Source organism: Thunnus thynnus, chromosome 20 (genome assembly GCF_963924715.1).
Source record: "Thunnus thynnus chromosome 20, fThuThy2.1, whole genome shotgun sequence".
Taxonomy (NCBI): domain Eukaryota; kingdom Metazoa; phylum Chordata; class Actinopteri; order Scombriformes; family Scombridae; genus Thunnus; species Thunnus thynnus.
The window spans coordinates 21,464,033-21,486,506 of NC_089536.1; the positions used below are offsets into that span (position 1 = coordinate 21,464,033).

The 22,474-nt window shown below is 40.1% G+C and overlaps 3 protein-coding genes across 3 annotated transcripts in view; 2 read left to right on the forward strand and 1 right to left on the reverse strand.

Annotated features, from left to right (window-relative positions):
* Positions 1-12,420, forward strand: part of LOC137172034 (arf-GAP with dual PH domain-containing protein 1) — a 33,578-nt gene extending 21,158 nt beyond the window's left edge. The window contains exons 4-11 of the mRNA XM_067576286.1: positions 583-665; positions 5,598-5,710; positions 5,833-5,979; positions 9,348-9,431; positions 9,559-9,621; positions 10,454-10,525; positions 10,620-10,848; positions 11,405-12,420. Coding sequence (XP_067432387.1) covers positions 583-665; positions 5,598-5,710; positions 5,833-5,979; positions 9,348-9,431; positions 9,559-9,621; positions 10,454-10,525; positions 10,620-10,848; positions 11,405-11,433 — 820 coding nt within the window. The 3' untranslated portion in view covers positions 11,434-12,420. The remainder of the gene's footprint in view (positions 1-582; positions 666-5,597; positions 5,711-5,832; positions 5,980-9,347; positions 9,432-9,558; positions 9,622-10,453; positions 10,526-10,619; positions 10,849-11,404) is intronic.
* A 2,750-nt stretch (positions 12,421-15,170) lies between these two features.
* Positions 15,171-21,874, reverse strand: LOC137172182 (transcription factor Sox-8-like). Its single transcript, XM_067576478.1, has 4 exons — positions 20,840-21,874; positions 19,780-19,994; positions 18,001-19,659; positions 15,171-17,786 (listed from the first exon to the last, which is right to left on the reverse strand). The coding sequence occupies exons 1-3, from the start codon at positions 21,247-21,249 to the stop codon at positions 18,875-18,877; spliced, it is 1,410 nt and encodes a 469-aa protein (XP_067432579.1). The 5' UTR covers positions 21,250-21,874; the 3' UTR covers positions 15,171-17,786; positions 18,001-18,874.
* A 300-nt stretch (positions 21,875-22,174) lies between these two features.
* The window catches only part of lmf1 (lipase maturation factor 1), a 34,811-nt gene continuing 34,511 nt past the window's right edge, over positions 22,175-22,474 (forward strand). Inside the window, exon 1 of the mRNA XM_067575731.1 lies at positions 22,175-22,419. Coding sequence (XP_067431832.1) covers positions 22,218-22,419 — 202 coding nt within the window. The 5' untranslated portion in view covers positions 22,175-22,217. The remainder of the gene's footprint in view (positions 22,420-22,474) is intronic.

The window sequence follows — 22,474 nt, forward strand, 5'->3', positions numbered from 1 at the left end:
GTAAGCAAATAAACAGACCAATAAATTATAAAATGTATACCTAGTATTTATAATTGCTTAATTTTTTACAATAAATTGTGTTATGTAAATGTTGACTAATAGCAGCTCACACTTGCTGATAGTCATCATCAGTCAACTTTCAGAAGCTATATATCCATACACGGGTATGTTTTTATCTCTACAAATGCTATAAATGGAGATGAAGCACCCACAGCAAGATAAACATCACCATGTTGGACTGATGACAACAAAAATAAGGAAGCTAACATCAATTCTTCCCCCCTAATATTTTTTCTTCAGTAATTCACAAAAATGTTGTATTTTCCATCATGTATGGTCAAAGAAGAGTTATTAATGTTACCATCTCTAATATTACTAGCACTCCTATTCATCGCTGTATGGGGCTACAACATGACACAGACTACTGTAGGCTTAACTACAGATGTTTCCATGTTATCATTTTTTGTGCCGTAAAAAAAAAAAAACCACGGAAGTATCAGACTGTGTGTGCAGACCGGGTCGGTTGTTGAATGTATCATTGACATGAAAGCTAACAGTGTGTGTTTTCCATCGTGTTTCCAGGCTGCTGAGAGAGCAGTGGATCAGAGCCAAGTACGAGAGGAATGAATTTGAATTTATAGAGAAACAGGAACCTTACTCTGCAGGTACGTGCATACTGACAAAGATATGTTTGTGTTATTATATTAAAAACCTTCATTACATTTATTCCTCCACACTGACACTGACAAAGCTGATTTGCCTCATTAGTCCTTCCTCTGATCGGAGTCTGTGAAATTAGCTGATGTCCCAACATCAAGCAGATGTAGACTTTAGACTTGAATTGAACATGACTGCTGTTAGATCAAGCATGCCTTGTATGACCACACAGCTTGAATATTTAACGGGAGTCTGTGCATTTTAAAGGACTTCGTCTCAGCTGCAACAAACAGAAAAAAACCTATTAAAACAGCTTAAAAAGAATGTTTATATCAAATTTGAATGCATAGCATTTAGAAATGTAAAAGACTTGCACATTTTTATGCAGTCTGCTTATAAAGACTCTTTTTGTGACTTCACATGGACCTGCCCCCGAAGACCAGCTAAATGTCTACAAAATATTTTTGTACTTTTCATTTGTTTTCCTCATCTAACTTTATTATTGTAAAACTGCAACCGTCACTATTGTTTGGGTATCCGGACAGTGGTGCCGCCACCTCATATAAAGAGAAGAAGATGTTTGGCACTGGAGAACTTTAAACAGGATGTTGAAGGTTTGTAAGCAAGAGAATTGCTCTATGTGCAAAGATGGTGGTGTTTATTAACAGAAATATTAATGAAACAGAGGCAAAAATGTAATTAAATAACACAACCTTGTGAGAGACATATTACCCAGCTGTTATTTGTGTAACACCACTGATAAATGAACAGATTAACTGAACTGAAAAGAATGATTGAACACACAAAAAAACACTGGTAATGTTGGGAATCAGAGTCTAGTGAAACGTTAGAGGCGCAACTATTTCACAGGATATTTCTCAGCTTTTTAAGCTAAAAAGAACTTTCATTCCATTTGAACTGTGAGATAAGCCTGTAAAGTACAATATCTCATGCGTATATTCATTTTTCAGAACAAAAATAAAGCAGAACTACATATCCATTACTCACTAGACTCAAAGACAAGCTCTCTGTTGTTGGTTTTATGACCTTGTACACATAGCAAAAAGATAATGAATAGAAATACATACAAAGAGATACATGCGTGCACCAACTCAAAGACAGTTTTTCCATTTGTGAAAAAGGCAGTGGCGGCTGCTCTGTTGTCGTGTCACGCCTGCATTGTTTACCCTTCGATAAGTAGAACCTTGAAAACTCTTTGGACACACGTTTCCCGGCGGATGCCAGTAGCGGGAATCCAGTTACCCTGAGACATCCATCGACAACTTTCAAACACTCATTTTCATCCTTCTTCTCCTAAGCCGTTGCGTATATTGAGGTTTAAAGCGCTGTTGTCATATTGAAGTGGTGACGCTGTAATTGTCACTGCCAGAAAACAGAGCCGCCACTGAAACAGTGTGTGTGTGTGTGTTTGGAGTCTGACTGTACGGTATTTGTGTGTGTGTCTACTAGTATACATTTCACGTCTTGTTGATGATGGAGCTCTCTCATAGGCTTGGAGTGACCTCATTCGTTTATTGTTACAGTGGAGAAACGTTCACACACACACACACACACACACGCACTAAAACAGAGTGGATTAATATGAGTCATTCTGTCATCTCTATTTGTGCATTCATGCTTTCTCCATCACTCATTTCAAGGTGCATGACATCTGAGTGTGTGTGTGTGTGTGTGTGTGTGTGTGTGTGTGTGTGTGCGCGTGCTGGTGGGTGGCTGAGATCGACTATTGGCAGTAACTTGGTCTCCACTGCGGCCAATGTTAACATTGATCCGTTATGCAAAGGATAGGAGGAAGAAGAAGAGTGTCAGGGAAGGAGGCGAGGGTGGGGACAAGGAGGGCTATTGATCGATGAGGTAATGCCAGTGTAGGTGAATGTTTCATGTCAGAAAGTCACAGCAACAAAGACAGAGAACACACACACACACACACACACACACACACACACACAAACACAGAGAAAAAGATGGAGGGAAATGAGTGCAGAGGACAAGAGGAGACAGAGGAGAGGTAATCAATGGCAGCTAGTGAGGAGAACGGAAAAGAGAGCAGTAGAGTAGAAAAATTGAGTGAACTTGAAAATGCGGCACGTGAAGAACAAGGAATAGAAGATACGAGGCTCACAGATTGTTCAGCAGATTTTTTAGTACAAGCTCATATTGTGACGACTGTTCAAACTGAATTTTACTTAAAGCCACTGGAAACCCAAATCTACAGTAGTCTACCAAGTATGTAGTTTAGGGTCTATGTACATAATAGTAAGCATCTAAAAAGTATTAGAAGTTAGGTTCAATCCAAATTTGAAATATTGTCATTGAAAAATTTTTGTAAACTGTCCTGATATTGGGTTTGAATTGCGTGTGGTTATGCTCAGACATTTAGTACAAAAATTCTGCAATAAATTCCATGAACCAATCAAACAACATGACGTGCTGCAGTAAGCGTATTTTCTCATTTCTGGTTGCAGGAGTTTCTGTTTCTTGGTAGCATTTCTGCAACTGAACCCAGTTAATTTTGCTATATTCTTCATTACCGCAGCTAATAACCTACTGTACATTTAAACACACACTAGTTATGCTCAAGCACTCTTAGCTCTCTTCTTCTTTTAGTGACTTTCTTGCATGTCACACAGTTGTTTACACGTTTTTCAGATCTGCTAGTCACTTTAGCTTAGCTGCTAGCAATGGCTTCTCTCCCTCTCACTCCCCTGCTCTCTCTTGCTCGGTGTGTCTTACCTTTAGCTATTAATCTGCCTTCTTTAGTGATAATGGTACATGTAATAAATGTAGTATATTTGTCGGAAGTGAGGCTCGGTGAGTTAGAAGAGCAGCTCTGCGCCATGGAAACCCAGTCGTTAGCTACTGTAGTTAGCCAGCCCCCATTAGCTGGTGTGGGTGCCTACACAGTCTTGAGAAATGGTGTAAACAGCAAATTGAGCTGTTTAAACTAGGTTTTCTAATAGTAATCAACGTTTATTTTCATTCGGATTTTTGTGGATGCTTAATGAGACATTCAAATTTGATAGCATATATACATTTTTACTATTGCAAGCCAAATTTCCAGAGGCTTTGAAGCTGCACTAATCAATATTTTATAATAACAATGAGTCAAATGACTATGTCTAATGTGAAAGGTGTTGCTTGTAGTGATTAAATCCACAGAGAATAACTAACTGCAGTTCCCCTCAGCTATACAGAGCCTTTTAACATCTTGTAGCATCTTTATGCCAATCGATTTTAATTTTTTTTATGTCCCACAAATTTACTGTTCCGGTTCACTCTCACCACTTTCATCAGTCTCATTTCCAGCTGCATCAGGCAGTTGTTTTTAGTGATAAAGCCATCATAAACCCACTGTACACAATCTGCCCAGCACCAACAGATAGATAAAGTTAGTGAGTAGCTGGTGGAGCATTTAGCAGCTAAAGAGCCAGATATTTCCCTCAGCTGGAGTTGGTGGAGACCAAAACTGATGTAAAAGCAGAGTGAATATTGGAGTGACATTCGTCTAAATGAATGTCAATGTGTCTCTTCTCCCAAGTTGGCAAAAAAAAATAGATTGTTCTAATTAAGTTATAGTTAAAGGGTCAGTTCACCCAAATTACAAAAGATGACATTTCCCAACTTATGTTTAGTGGTAATTAGCCTTGCAGATACAGTAGTTTTGGTTTTTATTTGTCCAGGTTTTGAGATTTCTGCTACCACTCCAATACAGTGGAGGTGAATACAATTTCATTTGCGGTGCTTCCTCTAGCATTTAAAATTATATCTGTAAAATTCAACAATAGCATCTTTTTCCAGAAACATTGTCCCAGTTACTCTTGATCATTCGCAGTTTTCATTGGAAATACTTTATACAGAAGAATAGTCCTATAAGAAGACTGTTGAAAGTGAGGTCTGTGGGTTATCCTGAGTGTCCGTGACACTGCTCCTGGAAAGAGATGTTGCTGTTGATGTTTTTAACTAAAAATTTTCAATGCTGTGAGCGCAAGAAACTAAATTCAATTTAGGCTACTTCCAGCATATTGGTGTGGATGCAGAAATTTCAGAGATAGATATTTCAAAACCTGTGAAAATCAATCCAAAACTATCTGCATGGTAGACACCACTGCAAGTAAGGGAGAAAATATCTTTTTTTATTATAATTTTTTGGGTGAACCAACCCTCTAAGATCTTTTTACTAAATTTAGCCCCTCCCCTCCACACTGTATCTTCTTCCTCTACCTACATGAGAGAAATCTTCCTTTATAACTTAATTACGTCCTTTTTTTCCTTTCTTCACGGTACATTAGACCCTTTTACACCTCTTACTGGTCATTTTCAGTGTATCGATGCTCATTATAAAACACTCTGAATAACATCACCAAACAAATGACTAAGATGTAAATTAGCTACATCTTTAACGCCACCTGATAATGCTTAGACAACTTCCTCCCATTCAAACCACAGAAATAGATTCAGATTAGAGAGAAAACACTTCACAGCATGACAGAAATAGAGGAGAAAAGAGAGAAAGGGAGGCAGTGTAGGCTGAGCCTTTTGCCAAAATAGACAGAAGAAGAAAAAGACATTACAGGCTATAATAGAGCAGCATCATTAACATGGAAAAGGATGTTACAATCTACAGTCTCTCTGTGTGCTGTGTTTCTTTCTAAATTCCTCCCTCTCTTTTGTGTTTGTGTCTTGGACATTGGGCTGTGTTTCCTCTCCTTTTCCTTCCTCCTCGTATAAATGAGATTTCGAACGATCTTTGATTTCAGCTTAACTGAAGTATCATCTTACACCAACCGTGTTACAACATCTCACCGTTACTGTTATAAATTTCTCCTCTGTTTTATCTCCCGTCTCCTCTGAGATGGGTTTTTGTTACCAGCCTTCCAACCACACACACTTTTTTTTTTTCTCTCTCTTTTTCTTCCCAGGATACCGAGAGGGGTTTCTATGGAAACGAGGAAGAGACAACGGTCAGTTTCTCAGCCGAAAGTTCATTCTGTCGGAGAGAGAGGGAGCCCTCAAGTACTTCAACAAGCAGGATGTAAGCAAGGTCGTATAGATGGTGTTTACATGAGCGCCATGAGAAAATTTTGGCATAGCAAAAGGCAGGAATATGTGACTTTGACAATGTCCTAATTGTTGTTCATGCGTGCATCCACCAAGGCCAGGGATCCCAAGGCTGTGATGAAAATTGAAACCCTCAATGCCACCTTCCAACCGGCTAAGATCGGCAACCCCTGCGGCCTGCAGATCACCTACCTGAAAGACAACAGCACAAGAAACATCTTTGTCTACCACAGTGATGCTAAGGTACACTGTCACACACTTATTCGCACACATACATACTTGTTAATTTGGTTTCTGTGCACATAACCTACAGGCTTCTTTTCAAGTTTTAGATTCATACAGGGCACTAATACAGGGTTACTAGTATAATATGCATGCTGTCTCCTTCACTAAACACACTTGGACTTGAAAATGTTCCTTAATAATTCATTTCCTTTCGACTTTTTCTGTAACTGCTCATTCAGAGGCTATAGTGTAGTCAGAGAGTATGTGGACAGTGATACATTTAGTGTTCTCTTGAATCTGAGACAGTGGACCTCGTGCAAGAACCACTTGTACAAACTGATTCATTCTTAAGAAGCACTACGGGTGAAAATTTGTGTCATTCATCAGTTTTTCTCGTACTTTCTTCGCAAGGGGAGAAACGTTTGTTAGACTTTATAGTATAACTTCATAATAAGAAAGTCTTAATCTGAATGAATTCGAAGTTTACTGAAAGCTACTAAAATAAAATATATAACTAAAATAAACAGTGCAAAATTGATATTCTTTTAAGCATATTATCATCATCATGGCTGCCGATTTTATGATTTTTATTGGAACATTTTTGCACAGCAACTTACACATATAGTAGTTTCTAGGGAAATTCTTTGACTCTGACAGTTGCCTCGGCATCTTCCTACAGGTCTCTGTCCAGTTTCATCTTCTGTTGTTCTTCACTTCACCTACTGAAGACTATAATAGCCTGTTCTCTTGTCTAATGTCTCTGTGACTGTCACATCCCTTGACCGCCTCCTGTCACAGAGCACTTTGCTTTACAAAGCATCTAACTTCATGTCAAAGCATTCCCTCTTTATTTCTGTCACAGCACAGTGCTGCTCTGCTGACACATCATTAGCAGCTCTATTAATATTTTCTAAATGTTGCTGCTCCCCTTCTACTGACTCTCCTGATTTATGAAAGCAGGACCTGAAGCTCCCCAGTATGATATCTTTGTTTTTACTCTTGTTTGTGTATATTTATATGTAGATTTATGTGTATAAAACTCATCCACAAATGGAACAGGTCACTTTATATGGCAATTTTAGGGGCGTTGATTATGCTAATGATCAGATCTCACACCACCTCATGAACAGGTGACATTAATCAGGCTGAAACAAGCGATTTATGACAATTTGTGCATTTAAGAGAGTTTGTTGAATCTGACTTTGAACAAACCTTACAGAAAAAACCTCACAGAGTTATAGGATAAGCATACGAAAATGTTCTTGCATGAGGCCCAATGACTACTGTATGAGTGTAATGTGCTGACTTTTAGCTTTAATTTAACCGTCTACGCTCAGATTCAGTGTAGCAACTGTCTTACTGTTAAAAAAAAATGGGTGAGTATGTAAAAAGTCAGCACTTAAACCTCATAGTCATTGTCTCAGTAGAGTATGTGTCACTCTTCTACTACAAACTGTACAAACTGCACTGTGTGTCTGATGTGAAATAGGTTGTTTCTACAAGTTTCATTACGTTGGTTTTGTTTTCATCCCATTCAGTCCCAGAGGATGTGTTTTAGCCTGTTAGCTTGTTCAGTCAGTCAGTTCTGTCTATGCTGCTGCTTCTGCCGCTGACGCTGCTGCCATGCTCTACTTGGGGGGGGGGGGGGGGGGGGGGTATTATCGTCACCCCCGCACTCCACACTGTACTGAGCTTTCTTGTTGGGAGTGATGAGGTCAGATGCGCTAGATGAATCTGATCCACGTGAGCTTGTCGACTGAACTGCAAAAAAATGTGAAAACGCATAGCTTATTCTTTGTTTTAGCCTTACATTTAGCAGTGGTTCAAGCATTTAAAGTTGTTTATGGGTTTGCGAGGTCAACAGCAAACCTTTCGGAAAATATTTAATAAGGCCACAGCAACACTTCATTTTATGGGTCCCAGAATTTTCCAAATAATCTCCTGGGGAATGGGAAAGAACTATGTAATTTGGTATTAATGACTGGGAAAATGGGGACAGTGTTCTGAGACAGTAAAGTAACCTTTTATTTTAGGTTTAAAGAAGACACTAAACAGCTAAACTCCTACTGAGTGGAAAAATACTGCATGTTGAATTGTATAGTTTATAAGATGATAAATTAGTTATGGTATTTATTGTGACTTAAATCCAAAAACGCCATTGCAGAAGTGAAACATTTGTCAGACACGAACATCAACAACTTCTTGTACATAACATTACATTGCAAACAAAGAACTTTTTCTTCTGTAAATCTGTCACAAAAAAGGTTCCCTACTTAAAACACAACTCAAGTTTGTTTTTGTTTTTTTATAACAATCCATGCAGATGAGCTCATCAAAGTGCAGTCCTTTAATTATTATATAATGAGCGATAAAACACAAGATCCTCAGTCTCACCTAAATCACATAAAGAACAACATCTTTTCTCTTCAAGGAGACTGTTAAACCTGCCTGTTTCTGTAGCTAATGCTAATGTTCCTGAATGTAACTGTGCACATAGAGACTTTTATAGTTAAATTCTGATTCATGTGATTGTTTTTCATCAGACAATATGTTTGTAATTAGCCTCGCACTAAACATCAACAGACCATCTTGATCTACACATGAAGAACAGTTTATGTTGAGCATAATGCATATTACACTTTGAACTCTTTTGGAAAATGAAAAATAAATGTATACTTGCCTGTAGACATACTTTATATTTCTGCATGTTCAGCTCAACTGCTGTGCACTGATTTTCAAAACTCTCTAGGTTACGCTGGAAATGATTTGTAATTAATGATTGTCCCTATAATTAGCAGTGCCAAATTACATAATTCTTCCCAGGAACCTTCCTAGAAAATCTCCAAACCATTTCCTTTCAAGGAAATTATAGGAAACCATGTGACTCATACAATGAAGTCTCACCCTTCATGCATTATTCTGTTTTTTAACCTTTGTGTGTGTGTGTGTGTGCCCTTTGTCTTTCGCTGAGGGATTTTATAGTACTGAGCACACAAATCATTGCTTTACATTGCTGTTACATCTCTGGGATTTATGACTAAAATAGAAGCAGACAGAGAGTTAATCAAAAATGAGAATATTAGAGAGAAGAAAGAGACAGATATTAATAGCAGTTCAGGACAATGTAAGGAGATAGCCTGAAATCTAGAAAGCACTGCTCCCTCTGCTGGTAAAGAAGTGTCCCTGAAGGCTGTGACAGAAAGAGGTCATTGAGTTCACACTGTCACAGTCACTCTTGTTCTGTGGTGGAGTTATTGACAGCATTGCAGCATCCACACACCTGACTATACCTTCCGGTGTAGGCAAGACACCTTCACTGTAAAAACTCAAGGTCTTCTTTCTAAATTCAGCTGGACATGATGCCACTATTTATTTGTTTTTAACAGGAGATGGTCGACTGGTTCAATGCTATTAGAGCGGCCAGGTTCCACTATCTACAGGTGGCTTTCCCTGGAGCAAGTGATGAGGAGGTGAGGATGACTGATCGAATCATACACCACGCTGCTACAGTATCAACTGAAAAAGGCAGAATAATCTAGAAGTCTGTTTAATATTAAGTGCATTCTTATTTTGTTCTTTTTGTCTTTTTTACTGCAGCTGGTGCCCAAACTGACCCGAAACTTCATGAAGGAAGGCTTTATGGAGAAAACGGGTCCAAAGGTTTGTGCTGTAGTTACACTCACTGGATCATACCAACACTTTAAAGTGAAATCAGGGGGAATAATATGAATTTACCCCTCAATTTCACAGTTACATCTGCCCAAATCTGACCAGAGGTCTAGAGTAGTGAAGTGTAGCAGCCCCTTGACACACACTGTATACTGTATATCAGTGACTTGTGTACAATTTCATCAGAGAGTGATTTTTCCTTCTCAGATTGATACTTTTCAGTAATTGAGTTCTGACCAAAAAGCATTTCTTTCACTCTCTCTGCAATGTTTGCAGTTTTTCTATACTGAAATACTCCCTGGGTCCTGTGTTGCAGTTTCATTAATCACAAATTTATTTAGAAATATACACCCTGTAAGCACAAGACTGAATTAATAAAGGTCTTAAAACTAGATTTTGGCCCCTCTACAAAACAGGGCCTCAAGAGCAGATAATAAAGCAGTGCCTACTTTAATTCCCTCATAATGTCAGTTGGGTTAGCGCTTTAGAGATGTGTTTTCCCAAACAACTGGTCTGTCAAGTGGTTTGAGCTAATTTAATTGAAAATATCAATTAAATTAGCTCAAACAAGCTGACAGACATTAAGTCTGGAGGTTGCACAGCGGGTGGATTTTCTCATTAGAAGTCAGCCCAGTTATGTAAAACTGTTCAATAGCAAAAGTCATTGTTGTATTTTTTTTAATTAATTTAAGTGGCCAAACTAGTCATTTAAATATACTACTGTATCAAAATGTTATAAAAGTATACTGAGCATTACTGGAATGAACTGACTCTCTTTGCTGTTTTTTTCTCATCATCTTCACTCTCTTTTGCTCTGCCGCAGCACACAGAGGGCTTTAAGAAGAGATGGTTCACCATGGATGACAGGAGACTCATGTATTTCAAAGACCCATTGGTAAGAAGAGACCTGCGTCCTCTTCACCTTTTTTGATTAGTTCTTACTGTTCACTTTGTTCACAGAACTTTCCCTTTCTTTTTCTCTCTCCCAGGATGCCTACGCTCGGGGTGAGGTGTTCATCGGCAGTAAGGAGAACAGCTACACTGTTCTGTCCGGCTTGCCTCCGTCCACTCAGGGCTACCACTGGAACCACGGCATCACCATTGTCACGCCGGACAGGAAGTTCCTGTTTGCCTGCGAGACGGAGGCCGAGCAACGAGATTGGATAGCGGCCTTCCAGAGGGTCATCAATCGACCAATGAGGCCACAGGAATATGCAGGTACAGAAAATTGGAAATTGGTTTATCCAAACATAATGAAAGAGTTTATTTGCAGTAAGGGAACCTTTTTCCTGTTTTGTCTTTAAAGACTCCTTCTGGACATGATTTAAGATATATAAAAATGCTGTGAATAGAAATTTGGGTCTAATATATTGTTTCCACAAAAAAAAGGTCAGTTGTGATGTCACAAATTCTGCTCGGTACACTCAAATTTAAGGTGAGAACAGTGAAACTTTCCTCCTTCAGCACATGAATGTGAAAACAAACTGCACATACATCATTCTGCACAGTGAAGCTCCCAACATCCAAGTGAAGTAACTATAAGCAAAACACATTTTTGGAAATAAATGGGGGAAACAGTGAATATAAGTTAAGCTTTGAGAAGACTTTGAACTTTAACACAAAATATTGGCTTTCAGCAGCTTTAATACACAAGTGTTAATGTTGCTTCTCAAACAACACACACTGGGTGAAAACATACTGTATTAACACAGACCTGTTTGTCGATTGTTCTGTGTAATCTACTCTAACTTTACTGGCTAACTTTTCTTTGCAGTGGAGGCCCATTTTAAACACAAGCCTTGAAGCTGGCATGAAGCCACAACCCAGCTGGACTGGCCCGGTCTCATTCAGATCAGAGACAACCCCAATGTGTGACCACAGACCACGGCGGGAGGCAATGGGGTGGGGGTTGAGGGGCAGGAGTGGGTTTTGGGGTGGATGAGAATGAGATGAGAGAAGATGATGAAGAAAAAGAAGAAACAGAGGGACTCCAGTCTATGTATTGTGCAGAAAACAAACTCTAATGGGGCTCAAGGCCCCTCCTGGGGTGAAATGTTGGAGATCCGAGGCCAAAGGGTAGATGATGTCATCACTATTGCGCCTACCAACTTTGTGCTATACATTATCATGCCAACCGCCCTCCCTCTCCTCAGCCATGTGGACCCTTCCCCTGCAACAACCTCTCCCTTCTCCCTGGAATTTTGTCTTGTGAATGGTTCATTCTACCTGTAATCTAATGTAATTATGTAATCTAGAGTCATTTCACTGGTTGCTTAACAAAGACAATGCATTGTTAATTTATTGAATGTACAGTTTTGATGACAGTGGCTTACCTTGTGAGTGTGTGTGGAATTGTGAAGTTTTCGTTGAGGACGCGCTGTGAGGTTGAACTTCTGGCATTGAAACCCTGTTAAACCTGAATCTACAAAGTGCTGTTAACAACAAATATGCATAAACACACACACAAACTCTCAGTGATCACCGTCGCTGTTAACGTAGCCAGAGGTGGCTGATTTGTATCCAGATAGGGTTCTTTTCAAACCTCAATCCGACAGCTGTTCTCTTATTTATTTGTACTGTTGAACATACTGAGTCATCGTAGACAGTTATTGCTGCTTTAAAGGATTGTAATGTGACAGGATTGTAATTTATATAACACTTCTACAATAGTTTTATTTAATTTTTTGCATCTTGTGTTCAAGACACATTGTTGTGTTGATCCTTAAATCACAGTGATAGTTTGTTTCATTATGAAAATCTTAACATCAATACAGATGAAGCTGAAATCAAGTGGTTTTGTTTGATTTGTCGTCAGTGTTCACTCCAGTGTCTTTGTCTCCTTAAAGGATCATTTTGGTTTATTACAACTTGGGTCTTAGTGTCATAGTATTTGCCATCACTTCTATCTTTAATTGTGACATACTGGTTGAGTTGATTGCTGAGATGTGGAAATGCAGGAAGATTGCTAAAAAAAAAAAAATTAGTCGATTACACAGGGCTTTTTTGTTCCCTGATCTCAATGTTCACTTTGCTGAGTACAATGTTGTCATAACTGATAGAAATGATGGCAAAAACTATGAAAATAACACCCAAATTGTAATACATCAGAATTATCCTAAACACAAAGATGTGTCACCAACAACATAATGTTGTAACATTTAAAGAAATGTGTTTTTCCCACACATTCAACACACACCCGTATTGAAAACGTCCTACTAATTTTGCGCATATACTGTATAATGTAAAGGCAATGCTAGTGAAAGTGCAGTGATGGCATTTGTCCAGCAGATGGAGCTCTTCTGTTACTTTAAAAGGGAGCTCACGTGGCGTCAGTCAGGTGAAATCCTGAAGAAGAATTTAATGGAATTTTCCCATGAGAAGATGCTAATCACCAGAGTGAGAAGTTTGAGATTTTCACACGACAGTTAATGACAAATTAAAGGAATAGTTGTACATCTTGAAAAATACACTCATTCTTGCTCAAGGTTAGATGAGAAGGTCAATACCACTCCCATGTGTGTGCATTATAGAGCTGGATTCAGGTGGCAATTAGCTTAGCTTTGACTTGAAGCATGTGGGGAAAAACCTAGCGTGACTCTTCAACCCTCCATAAAACCACAACTTGTCATCATCAAAACACCAAATGAGAGAATTGGAAGAGTATGCACAAAGTACATTGCTGAAGAAGCAGTACTTAACTACTAGTATTTTCCAATTTGAAAAAGCAGTCAAAATAAGTAAGGCCTGTGTTACCTAACTTGTTTTTTGTCACAGTGGGTGGAGCTCATCAGTCACTTGTAAAGGGAGACCAACACGTACGCTTTTATTTGGATGGAGAAGTGTGAGCTGAAGGTCTGCTGGTGAAAATGTCACCTGATGATCTCGCCACTCTTACGAAAAACTTCCATATACACACAGACACTGGCTCCAGAGTCTCACAGAATTATGGGTAAATCAATGTTGCTTCTGTCTGGCGGCCTTGTTGTCGTTGGCAACCAGGTTGTCATGGTAAACTGCTGAGACAGTGAGCCACTGAGCTGCAGCAGCCAGGTCGGACCCACACAGGAAGCGTTTAAAAGCGGGTGGGACCTCGGCTCAGCAGGCGCCGTGTTTGTCCTGAAGATAATATGGTCAGTGAGGCGCTGGCACATGTAGCCTGCAAATATAAAAGTATTAGTGGTACAGCTGCTGCTCCAGTACATGGCTTAGTCTGAATATTATGAGTAATCCTAACTCATGTTCTAATCATTTGAGGATTACATGTTCTTGTATGATTTTAGAACATTCCCTCAGTGTAGGATGCCTTTTTAACAGGTTTAATGCATTTAAAAACACATCACGGCAAGGCTCGACTCTGTCAACAGGTCTAATACCTTTTTAATGTCTCATTACCTTTTTGTTATAAATCAATGGAGTATTTCCTTTTTAGTTCTTTACGAAGTCTCTGGAAACTTACCCCAGCTGTCCTGTCCATCAGGCCCTGCAGTCGATACTCCACCCGGACTGTGAGACTGTGAAATTAGCTAATCTCCTCACAGGAAACCCAGCAGGACCAGCTGTTGGACTGTATGCAAACTGGATGAAGCACCAGAGAGGAACAGGTCCACAGTAAAAAAAAAAAAAAAGAAAAAAAAAGGAAGTCCAGTCAAGGGTGAGAAAGTCCTCAGTGATATCAGGTTTTAAAATGTGTCTACTTGGACTCTAAACCCAGTGTCACCTAAATGTGTTGAAATGTGTTGTGAAATCACTTGGATGGCTAAAATACACAAATAATTATGTGTCTTGATATTTTTCCTAGGTAGTTTTAAACATTAAATCACAAACTAACTAGTAAAGTGGATTAAGGGGTTGGCCTACCTGTTCTATTTTCTCCTCACAGAGGAGTCAGATTTATGTAAATATGTATTTCATTATGATGCCTTTTGCTGTCTAGAGAAATAGTTTTGGGAAACATTCATATTCTCTTTCTTGCCAAGAGTAAGACGAGAAGATTGATACCACTCTTGGTGATATCAATCGTCTCATCTAACTCTGGGCAAAAATATGCATATTTTTTCATTTTTGTTGCTTGATATGCAGAGTCTACACTGATACTGACAGTGACATTTATCACAATGAGGACACAGACACAATCTCTTACTGATGTAAATCACAGAACCTTCTTGCTGGCCAAAGAAATCTTACATAAACATGCAGAATCTTCATATAATATTCCCTATAAAAGAAGAAAAAATGCAACAGCCTCAATGCTAATCAAAATGTATGAAAATTTGGAAATTGTTTTACTTTACTCAGCCAGCTTTAGTGCGGAAAAACTGCTATTAAACCTGCAACGCCCTGTCTTAAGTAGGTGCTACTCACATACCAAAATTATTCATTAGTGTGGTGTTTCAGTGGAACGTTTTAGTGTCCAGTGTAGGCTTAAGTGTCATTTCTCAGGCCATGTCACTCAGAAGTGTCAAATTCAAGACAGGACACTGAACTTTGTTAATATTTAGTAATTCTTTGCATGAAAAGGAACAAATGTAACAGTACATTGATGCACAATATGAGCCATTTGAAGTCTTAAAAAAATATCAGCACTGTCCTTCAGATATTCATACTGGTCAAAACCTTAGGACTGAACTCTTACTAAGTCATCAAATCTCCAAACACTGGGCCTCATGCATGAATGAGTTGATCTTAAATTGTGCCTGCAAACAATTTAACTTAACAACTTTTGTGGCATTCATCAGTGCTCGGTTATTTCCCGTCTGTTCTTAAGTTAGATCAAAATTTCAAGGACCAGTGTGTAGGATTTAGTGGCATCTAGCGGTGAGTTTGCAAATTGCAACAAACTGAATACACCTCCCCTCCCCCTCCCCTTCCAAGTGTGTAGGAGAATCTATGGTGGCTGTGAAGCTCGTGAAAAATACGTAAGGCCCTCTCTTGAGCCAGTGTCTGGTTTGTCCATTCTGAGCTACTGTAGAAACATGGCAGTGCAACATGGCGGCCTCCATGGAAGAGGACCTGCTCTTTATGTAGGTATAAAGGGCTCATTCTAATGTAACGAAAACATGATTCTTATTTTCAGGTGATTATACACTAATTAAAACATACTTATGAATATTATATTCCATTTTTGCTGAGTCCGTTCAGCTAAATGCCACTAAATTCACACACTGCACCTTTAACAGTGCCCTAGACAACTGTAAGCCAATACGCACAAAAGCCAACTTGTGTTTTGTGCTTTGAAATATTAATGATGATGAAAAAGCAATTTGCTTTATGAAAACACAGAAGAAAAATGTTCTATAATTATTTATTAATTTAATAATTTTAAATGTTTACACTTATTAAAGATTAGGTCTAGCCTAACTGACAACAAAATTAGGCCAATATGCCTGCATGCATGCCCACACACATAAGCACGCACACACACACACATACACACACACACCCCTATCCAGTCATCAAAATGACAGCACACGTCATTAATTATGATTTGTCATAGTGCATGATGTAGTATGAAGCGGTGCCAAACCAAATCTGCAATGGCTTATTTGCTACTGCTTGATGCGTTGGCCAACCAAGCCTTGAGAAGAGAGTTGTTTGCTGAGAGTCATGAGTGGCTCATAAGCCGCTTTCAATTACCGAGGCAGATTCTTCAAAACCTGTGTGCTGTTCTGGAGCCTCAACTTAGATCAGAGACAAAACAGATCTAGTCTGACTCCACCTCATTTGAAAGTACTCACCGCTATCGGTTTCCTGGCTACTGGGACCTGCCATAAGGATTGGTGGTAGGTCTGGCATATCCCAGTCCACTGTTAGTGGTGCGCTCCCCAAAGTTCTCCAGGCTATCATTCAGTTAACACCACAGTGCATTCAGTTTCCATATACCGCTGCTCAGCAGACCCAGATAAAAAGGGAATTTTATGCCATTGCTGTACTGCCCAACACTATTGGAGCAATCGACCGTACTCATGTACGCATCAAGGCACCATCTCCAAATCTATTACCCTTCCTCAATAAAAAACAGTTCCATTCAATCAACGTCCAAATAATATGTGATGCACAGAATAACATCTTGAACACGGTGACTCGATGGCCGGGGGGATCACACGACTTGTGCTCCACAACAGTTTGGTGGGTCTGTGGTTGGATCAAAGTGCTGCTGAAGATGGGTGGCTTATTGGTAAGTGTTATAATATGATAGATTTTTCATAAGTCTGCATTATTACCTTTCAACATAAATCCAATTTTTAATTTAGGTGATGGGGCTATACGCTACTATCATGGCTTATGACACCATTTCCCAACACTCAGACCTAACAGGAGGTGGCCTATAACCAGAAACTGACGCATACTTGCTCAGTGGTGTAGCGCACTATCGGTATACTGAAAAGTCGATGGCTATGCCCAGACACTAACCTGATGTGCCAGATGGTTTGTTAAACAGAACCATCTGAGAAGTCGTCAATGGAAACTGTTTGGGAATGGGCAGGCACTTTCATAAAAACTTGGCAGGTGATTGGATGAACCATCTATCTATCACCGTCTTACCTTGCAAGGCAGCAGGATGCACAACACTGATTGGTCCAAACCACCGTTGGTTCGGACACAAGCGCATAACTTGAAGCCTGACAAGATGGATTCTCATGTGATGTTGTGAATCCAGCTGCCTCGTAAGGTAACCTAGACACAGCAGGTGGAAAGCTTTTATACACATCTGAAAAAGTGTGCAAAATAACCATGGCCTGCTGTGTTCTGCACAGTAATGCAACATGGTGTGCCCCCACCCCACCTGCCACTACCTGAACACATGGAGGTTTATGGTTTCATGGGACCTGACAACAGACATGACGTTGAAACCTGACAGCAACTCATTCACTTTTTTAACATGTAAGCAGATCACTTTTGTTACATTGTGAAATGACCTGGGCCTATACTCATTGTAGAAAAACTGAAATGGCACTTATTTGATAAATGGTTTTTATTTCTTGGTTTTTGAAGTTAAAAATATTTGAGAGTGTCATTATTTTGTGAAAAAGTGGATGACATATAATGAAGAGTCTCTAACATCTCTTGATTTTGTAGGACCGACTCTGGTCAGGTGGATTGTCTTCATGGTCCAGGTGTGCTCTGAGAGGTGGATGGCGCACTGGAGCCAGATGCATCTGAAAAATAAGATAAAGATTGTTAATACATATGTTTTGTTTAATTTATTCATATACCAATGATTTAAGATGGGCATGTAGCTTAAAACAAAAATGGGCATGGTAGGCTATAAATTAGGTAAAATTAGAGTGTTTTTTAAAAAATATGTTTAATGTGGAATCAAATGAAGCAATCGACTTGATTAAATTCCCTTAAATTTAGATTGATGCTTACCATTGTCTTCAGATCTTGCTAGTTGATCCTGGGGTAGCCTATGCTGTCTGGTGCTGACAGGATGTTTCCTGGCTGTGGTACATAGGTCGCTGTCCAGTGGAATATCAGACTGCACCCCAGAGAAACCTCTCCAATAATGGCTCCAATGCGCTCATCCATGACTGTTGTTTTGACAGTTTCCTGGCCCCCTCCCGTGGCTGTAATAGTATGCTTGGCAGCAGACAGTCGTTTTTTGGCGTCCATTTTCAGATCAAACCGTTTAAAAAAATTTTCACTAAGAGTTCTTTCTTCTGAACACACAGCATTCATTGCACTGGTGATCTCTTGCCATGCTTTGCACTTTTCTGGACTGGTGACCCGACTGCTCACACTTGAAAATAACTTAATTTTTCTTAACGAAACTTCATAAAGTAAATTTCTCTGCAGAAGAAACTTTTTTCCTTTTTGCTGCCACTAGGTGGCACTTTCCTTTCCTTTTTTTCTTTCTTTTGCCTGAGCTTAATGTTACCTGTCAAACTGCTGTGGTTTGTTGGTTTGTGGTTTGCACATGGCACTTAAGTCTGCTGCCCTTATAATGGTTTATTGGGGCGTTTACTTATGCTAATTGCAAATTGCCTGGCACGCGCATCCAATTTAAGATCAAACGCAATTCATCAACACACTCAGATGGGTAAGAACAGACTTGGCTGTCAGCACACATCTCATGAATCCCATGTAGGATTTTCTTATTTTCCTCTTATTGCTTTGTGCAAGAACAAATATAAGAGAAAAATAAGAAAACATTCATGCATGAGGCCCATGTCTTATAAGTCATTAAAGCAGGCCAGTTTACTGTTTCAGTTTGAATAGTCAGTAGTCTTTGCCTATGTGGCCTTCAAGGCCTGCTGAGTGTTGTATAGATAGGCTGTTCCCAGCCAGAGGGAGGACTGTGTGGAGGTGGTGCCAAGGCCAGGCTGTTGATAAGCGGAGCATAAGGCCTGTGGGAGGAGTGGAAGTATGGGTACTGATACAGACCAGCGGGGTACCCAGAAAAGGCACTGTAGAAACCGGAGCTCTGAAGGTCAGTGTAGTCAGACTGGTTGGCAGAAGAGGTGGAGGAGGTCGAGGAGGAGCAGGCACCAAAGCCCAGAGAGGTGTACTCAGGTTGTTGTGGTGGAGGAGGGGTGGCAGAGGAAGAGCATTGGGAGGAGTGGCTGCTGTAGTGTCCTGGACTCATCTGCTCAGTTTTAATCTGAGGTTTCTGGCTACTGTCCTCGTGGAGCCCATAGGTGTGACGATCGGAAGATGACGGTGCCATTGCAATGGAAGTTCCAGTCTTGGGTGTCCACGTGGGAATGCCATGAGAGTGAGAGTGGATGCTGGGTAAAGTGAATGATCCAGAGGGGTTGTTATGTCCATGGTTGGTATCTGGCGGGGTTAGAACTGTGGAGGTGCGGCTGTTGGGAGGCAGGTACTGGTCGAACTCATGGACGTCAAATCCATCGATGGTGCTGATGACGTCACTGCTGAGCTCTGAGATGTCCACATTACTGAAGTCAATGTTCTGACGGCCAGTGGGAAGAACAGAGCCGTCCAAAGGCCGGTGGCCCTCATGTTTGGTTCCCATGTGAAGGTCGGTTTTAGGTGTAGTAGGAGGTGTTGGAGGTCCATGAGACTGACCTGGACAAAAGCAAAGAAAAAAGGAGTGTAATCCATTCCAGCATTGTAGTTTACACTGCAACAAATATGAAGTTAAAAGTGTATTAAAATTGGAGATCTGGATGTAACTAGTCATCTCACCTGTCCTGTCGGCCAGCCTGGCCACCCCCGGTTCTGGCTTATATAAGCCCTGCTGGTGCTGCTGGACAAGGCCAGGTCTGCAGTCCCCCTGACCTGGTTTGGTGCTCTTGCGTCTCCGAGGCTGGTACTTGTAGTCTGGGTAGTCTTTCTTGTGCTGCAGCCTCAGCCTGTCAGCCTCTTCAACGAAGGGACGCTTCTCAGTCTCAGAGAGAAGTCTGAGGAGGAGAGTGGGGGGGTAGGGTGGGAGGTTAGGCTCATTGGATGCACTTTAAAACATCAGCATCCAGAAATAGAAACATATTGATGAAAATACATTAGCTAATATATTCAATCCAAACTGGAAAGACATATCACCACAACAAAAGGAACACAACACAGGTGTTCTCTAAAATACCAGACAAATTAGACAAATAAGTATTATTGGTATTACTTAACTGAGCAACTTTTTATGCACTTTTACTCTTTGAAACTAACTCAGTGATTCCATTTAAAATTTCACTGTGAGAATAAAGCTTTACTACATGAATCAGCTGTACAGCTGCACAGTTGTCATGTTTTTCAAGCTGTCAGAAATTGGCCAATGCATTAGCAGGGGGCTGCCAGTTAGAAGAATTATTTTTTTATTAAACATATTGCCTTATTGCACGAGGGAGATCACATTTTACAATTTCCTCTGTATCCTTCTGTAATTATATCATTGCCTCAGTTTAAAAAAAACTTTTTGCCAAGTATTTTCCCATCAATGTTTTATTTCTCTTGAAAAAGAGTTCCCGATCTCAATGAGACTACCTCATACAGGATTAAATACATTTGTATTTATGCAAAATCACAAAAAAGTTGTGCTTAATTTAATAAATGTTAGTTACTGACTGTCAGCTGTTAATTCATCAGAAGAGTTGTGACATTTCATACAAGTGAATTCCTCATTTTGTAATGAAAACCACACCAGAAAAAACAGGATTAACAATTAACAATACGCTAACAGTCTGCAAGCACAGTTGCATGTACTAACAACTCATTAGTTGAAAATGAGAGTTTATGGTTGTGATGCAGTACTCACCGCCACAGTTTGCCCAGCGTCTTGCTGAGCTCAGCGTTGTGCAGATGAGGATACTGGTCCGCCAGCTTCCTCCGCGCTGCCTGCGCCCACACCATGAACGCGTTCATTGGCCGTTTCACATGAGGTTTGTTCTTCAGCCCTCTCTCCCCTTGACTGGGCATCGGCACCAGCGACCAGTCGTAACCTTTCAGCACCTGCGACACCGCGTCGCGGATGCAGACTGGAAACCGCTCATCCTCCGCGCTTCTCTCCGTTTTGTGCGTAATCCTCGCCGGGCACGCTGCTCCTTGTGCGTCGGACCCTGCTGAAGAGGTCGGGGACTCTGAATCCGATCCATGCAGCGAGAAGGAGCTGTCGCTGCCTGTGGGGCTGCACAGATGGTCTGTCAAGGACTTGTTCTCCTCTGTCATGTTAGAGCCGGTAAAAAGTTGCCAGAATGATCTACTGTCGCCCGGATTCCTCTCCAAGTGCGTAAATGCGCGCGACTGTGTAGGAAGATTGTGTCTACGAAATCAAGTAAAATCCCAAATTTCTTGTCTTGAACCTGCCATTCCTCTTCACATCCTCTTCTGCAGACGGGCAAAGTTTGAAGAGCAACTGTTTTCTTTTTAGCACTTCAACTCCTGCTTCTCTCCACCCCTCCGGTCCTATTGGCTTTCCCAAAGTTTTACCAGCAGAGTGCCTCCTGTTTTGGCATAATGAAGCAGGAGAAGGCAGTTAATAGTTGATAGTGAGTGTGGCAGCCTAATAGGCTATTACACTAAGAATTTAAAACATTTTAGTTCGATGGTAGTTTAATCTAGACATCTCTACTATGGATGAGTTTGGTGTGTCCAAATGCTGGAAATAAGTAGAGGCTCATGAAGTACTATTTTATAGCCTACTTCTGCTCCACTCTGCACTTCAGAGTCATATATCTAACAGCTTTTCACTAATTTTAATATTTTACAACATAAGATAAAAAAGTGAAGCACTGATATAGATTAAAATGAACAGCAGTATTCAAATTAACACCACTTGACCAAAGTACAACATTAAAATGCTGCTTATACTCAATATATAATAATTAACCAATAATGTCATATAAATAATGATAGAACACTCACAAAGCCAATGGTTTGATGTAGCTTGCTGATTTTTTTTTACACGAATAATAACATTATTATTATTGGTAGAAGTACTAGTATTATATATATTGTTAATAATGATAACAACAACAGCAATAATAATAATAATAATAATAATAATAATAATAATAATAATAATAATAATAATAATAATAATAATAATAATAATAATAATAATAATTAATACACATCGGAGTTCCGCGTGTTTAGTCACGTGACTGTGAGTTCCTCCACTGACTGCCCGCGCGAACATGGCGGCCGCCGGTGGCAGCACAGACACCTCTTTGAGGAAAAGACGTGTCGATAGCAGCAAAGCGGAGACGAACAGCTGTAAAGACAATGGAGCAAACTCAGGCAAAGACTCGGAGAAAGAAAAGAAGCTTCCGTCTTTACAGACCGGGACTTACTGGCTCACTCGTATCGTGCTGCTGCGCGCCGTCGCCTTTATTTACTGTGAGTGACATGTACAGCTCTACTTTACTAAGTTGGTTATAAAGTCACAAACAGA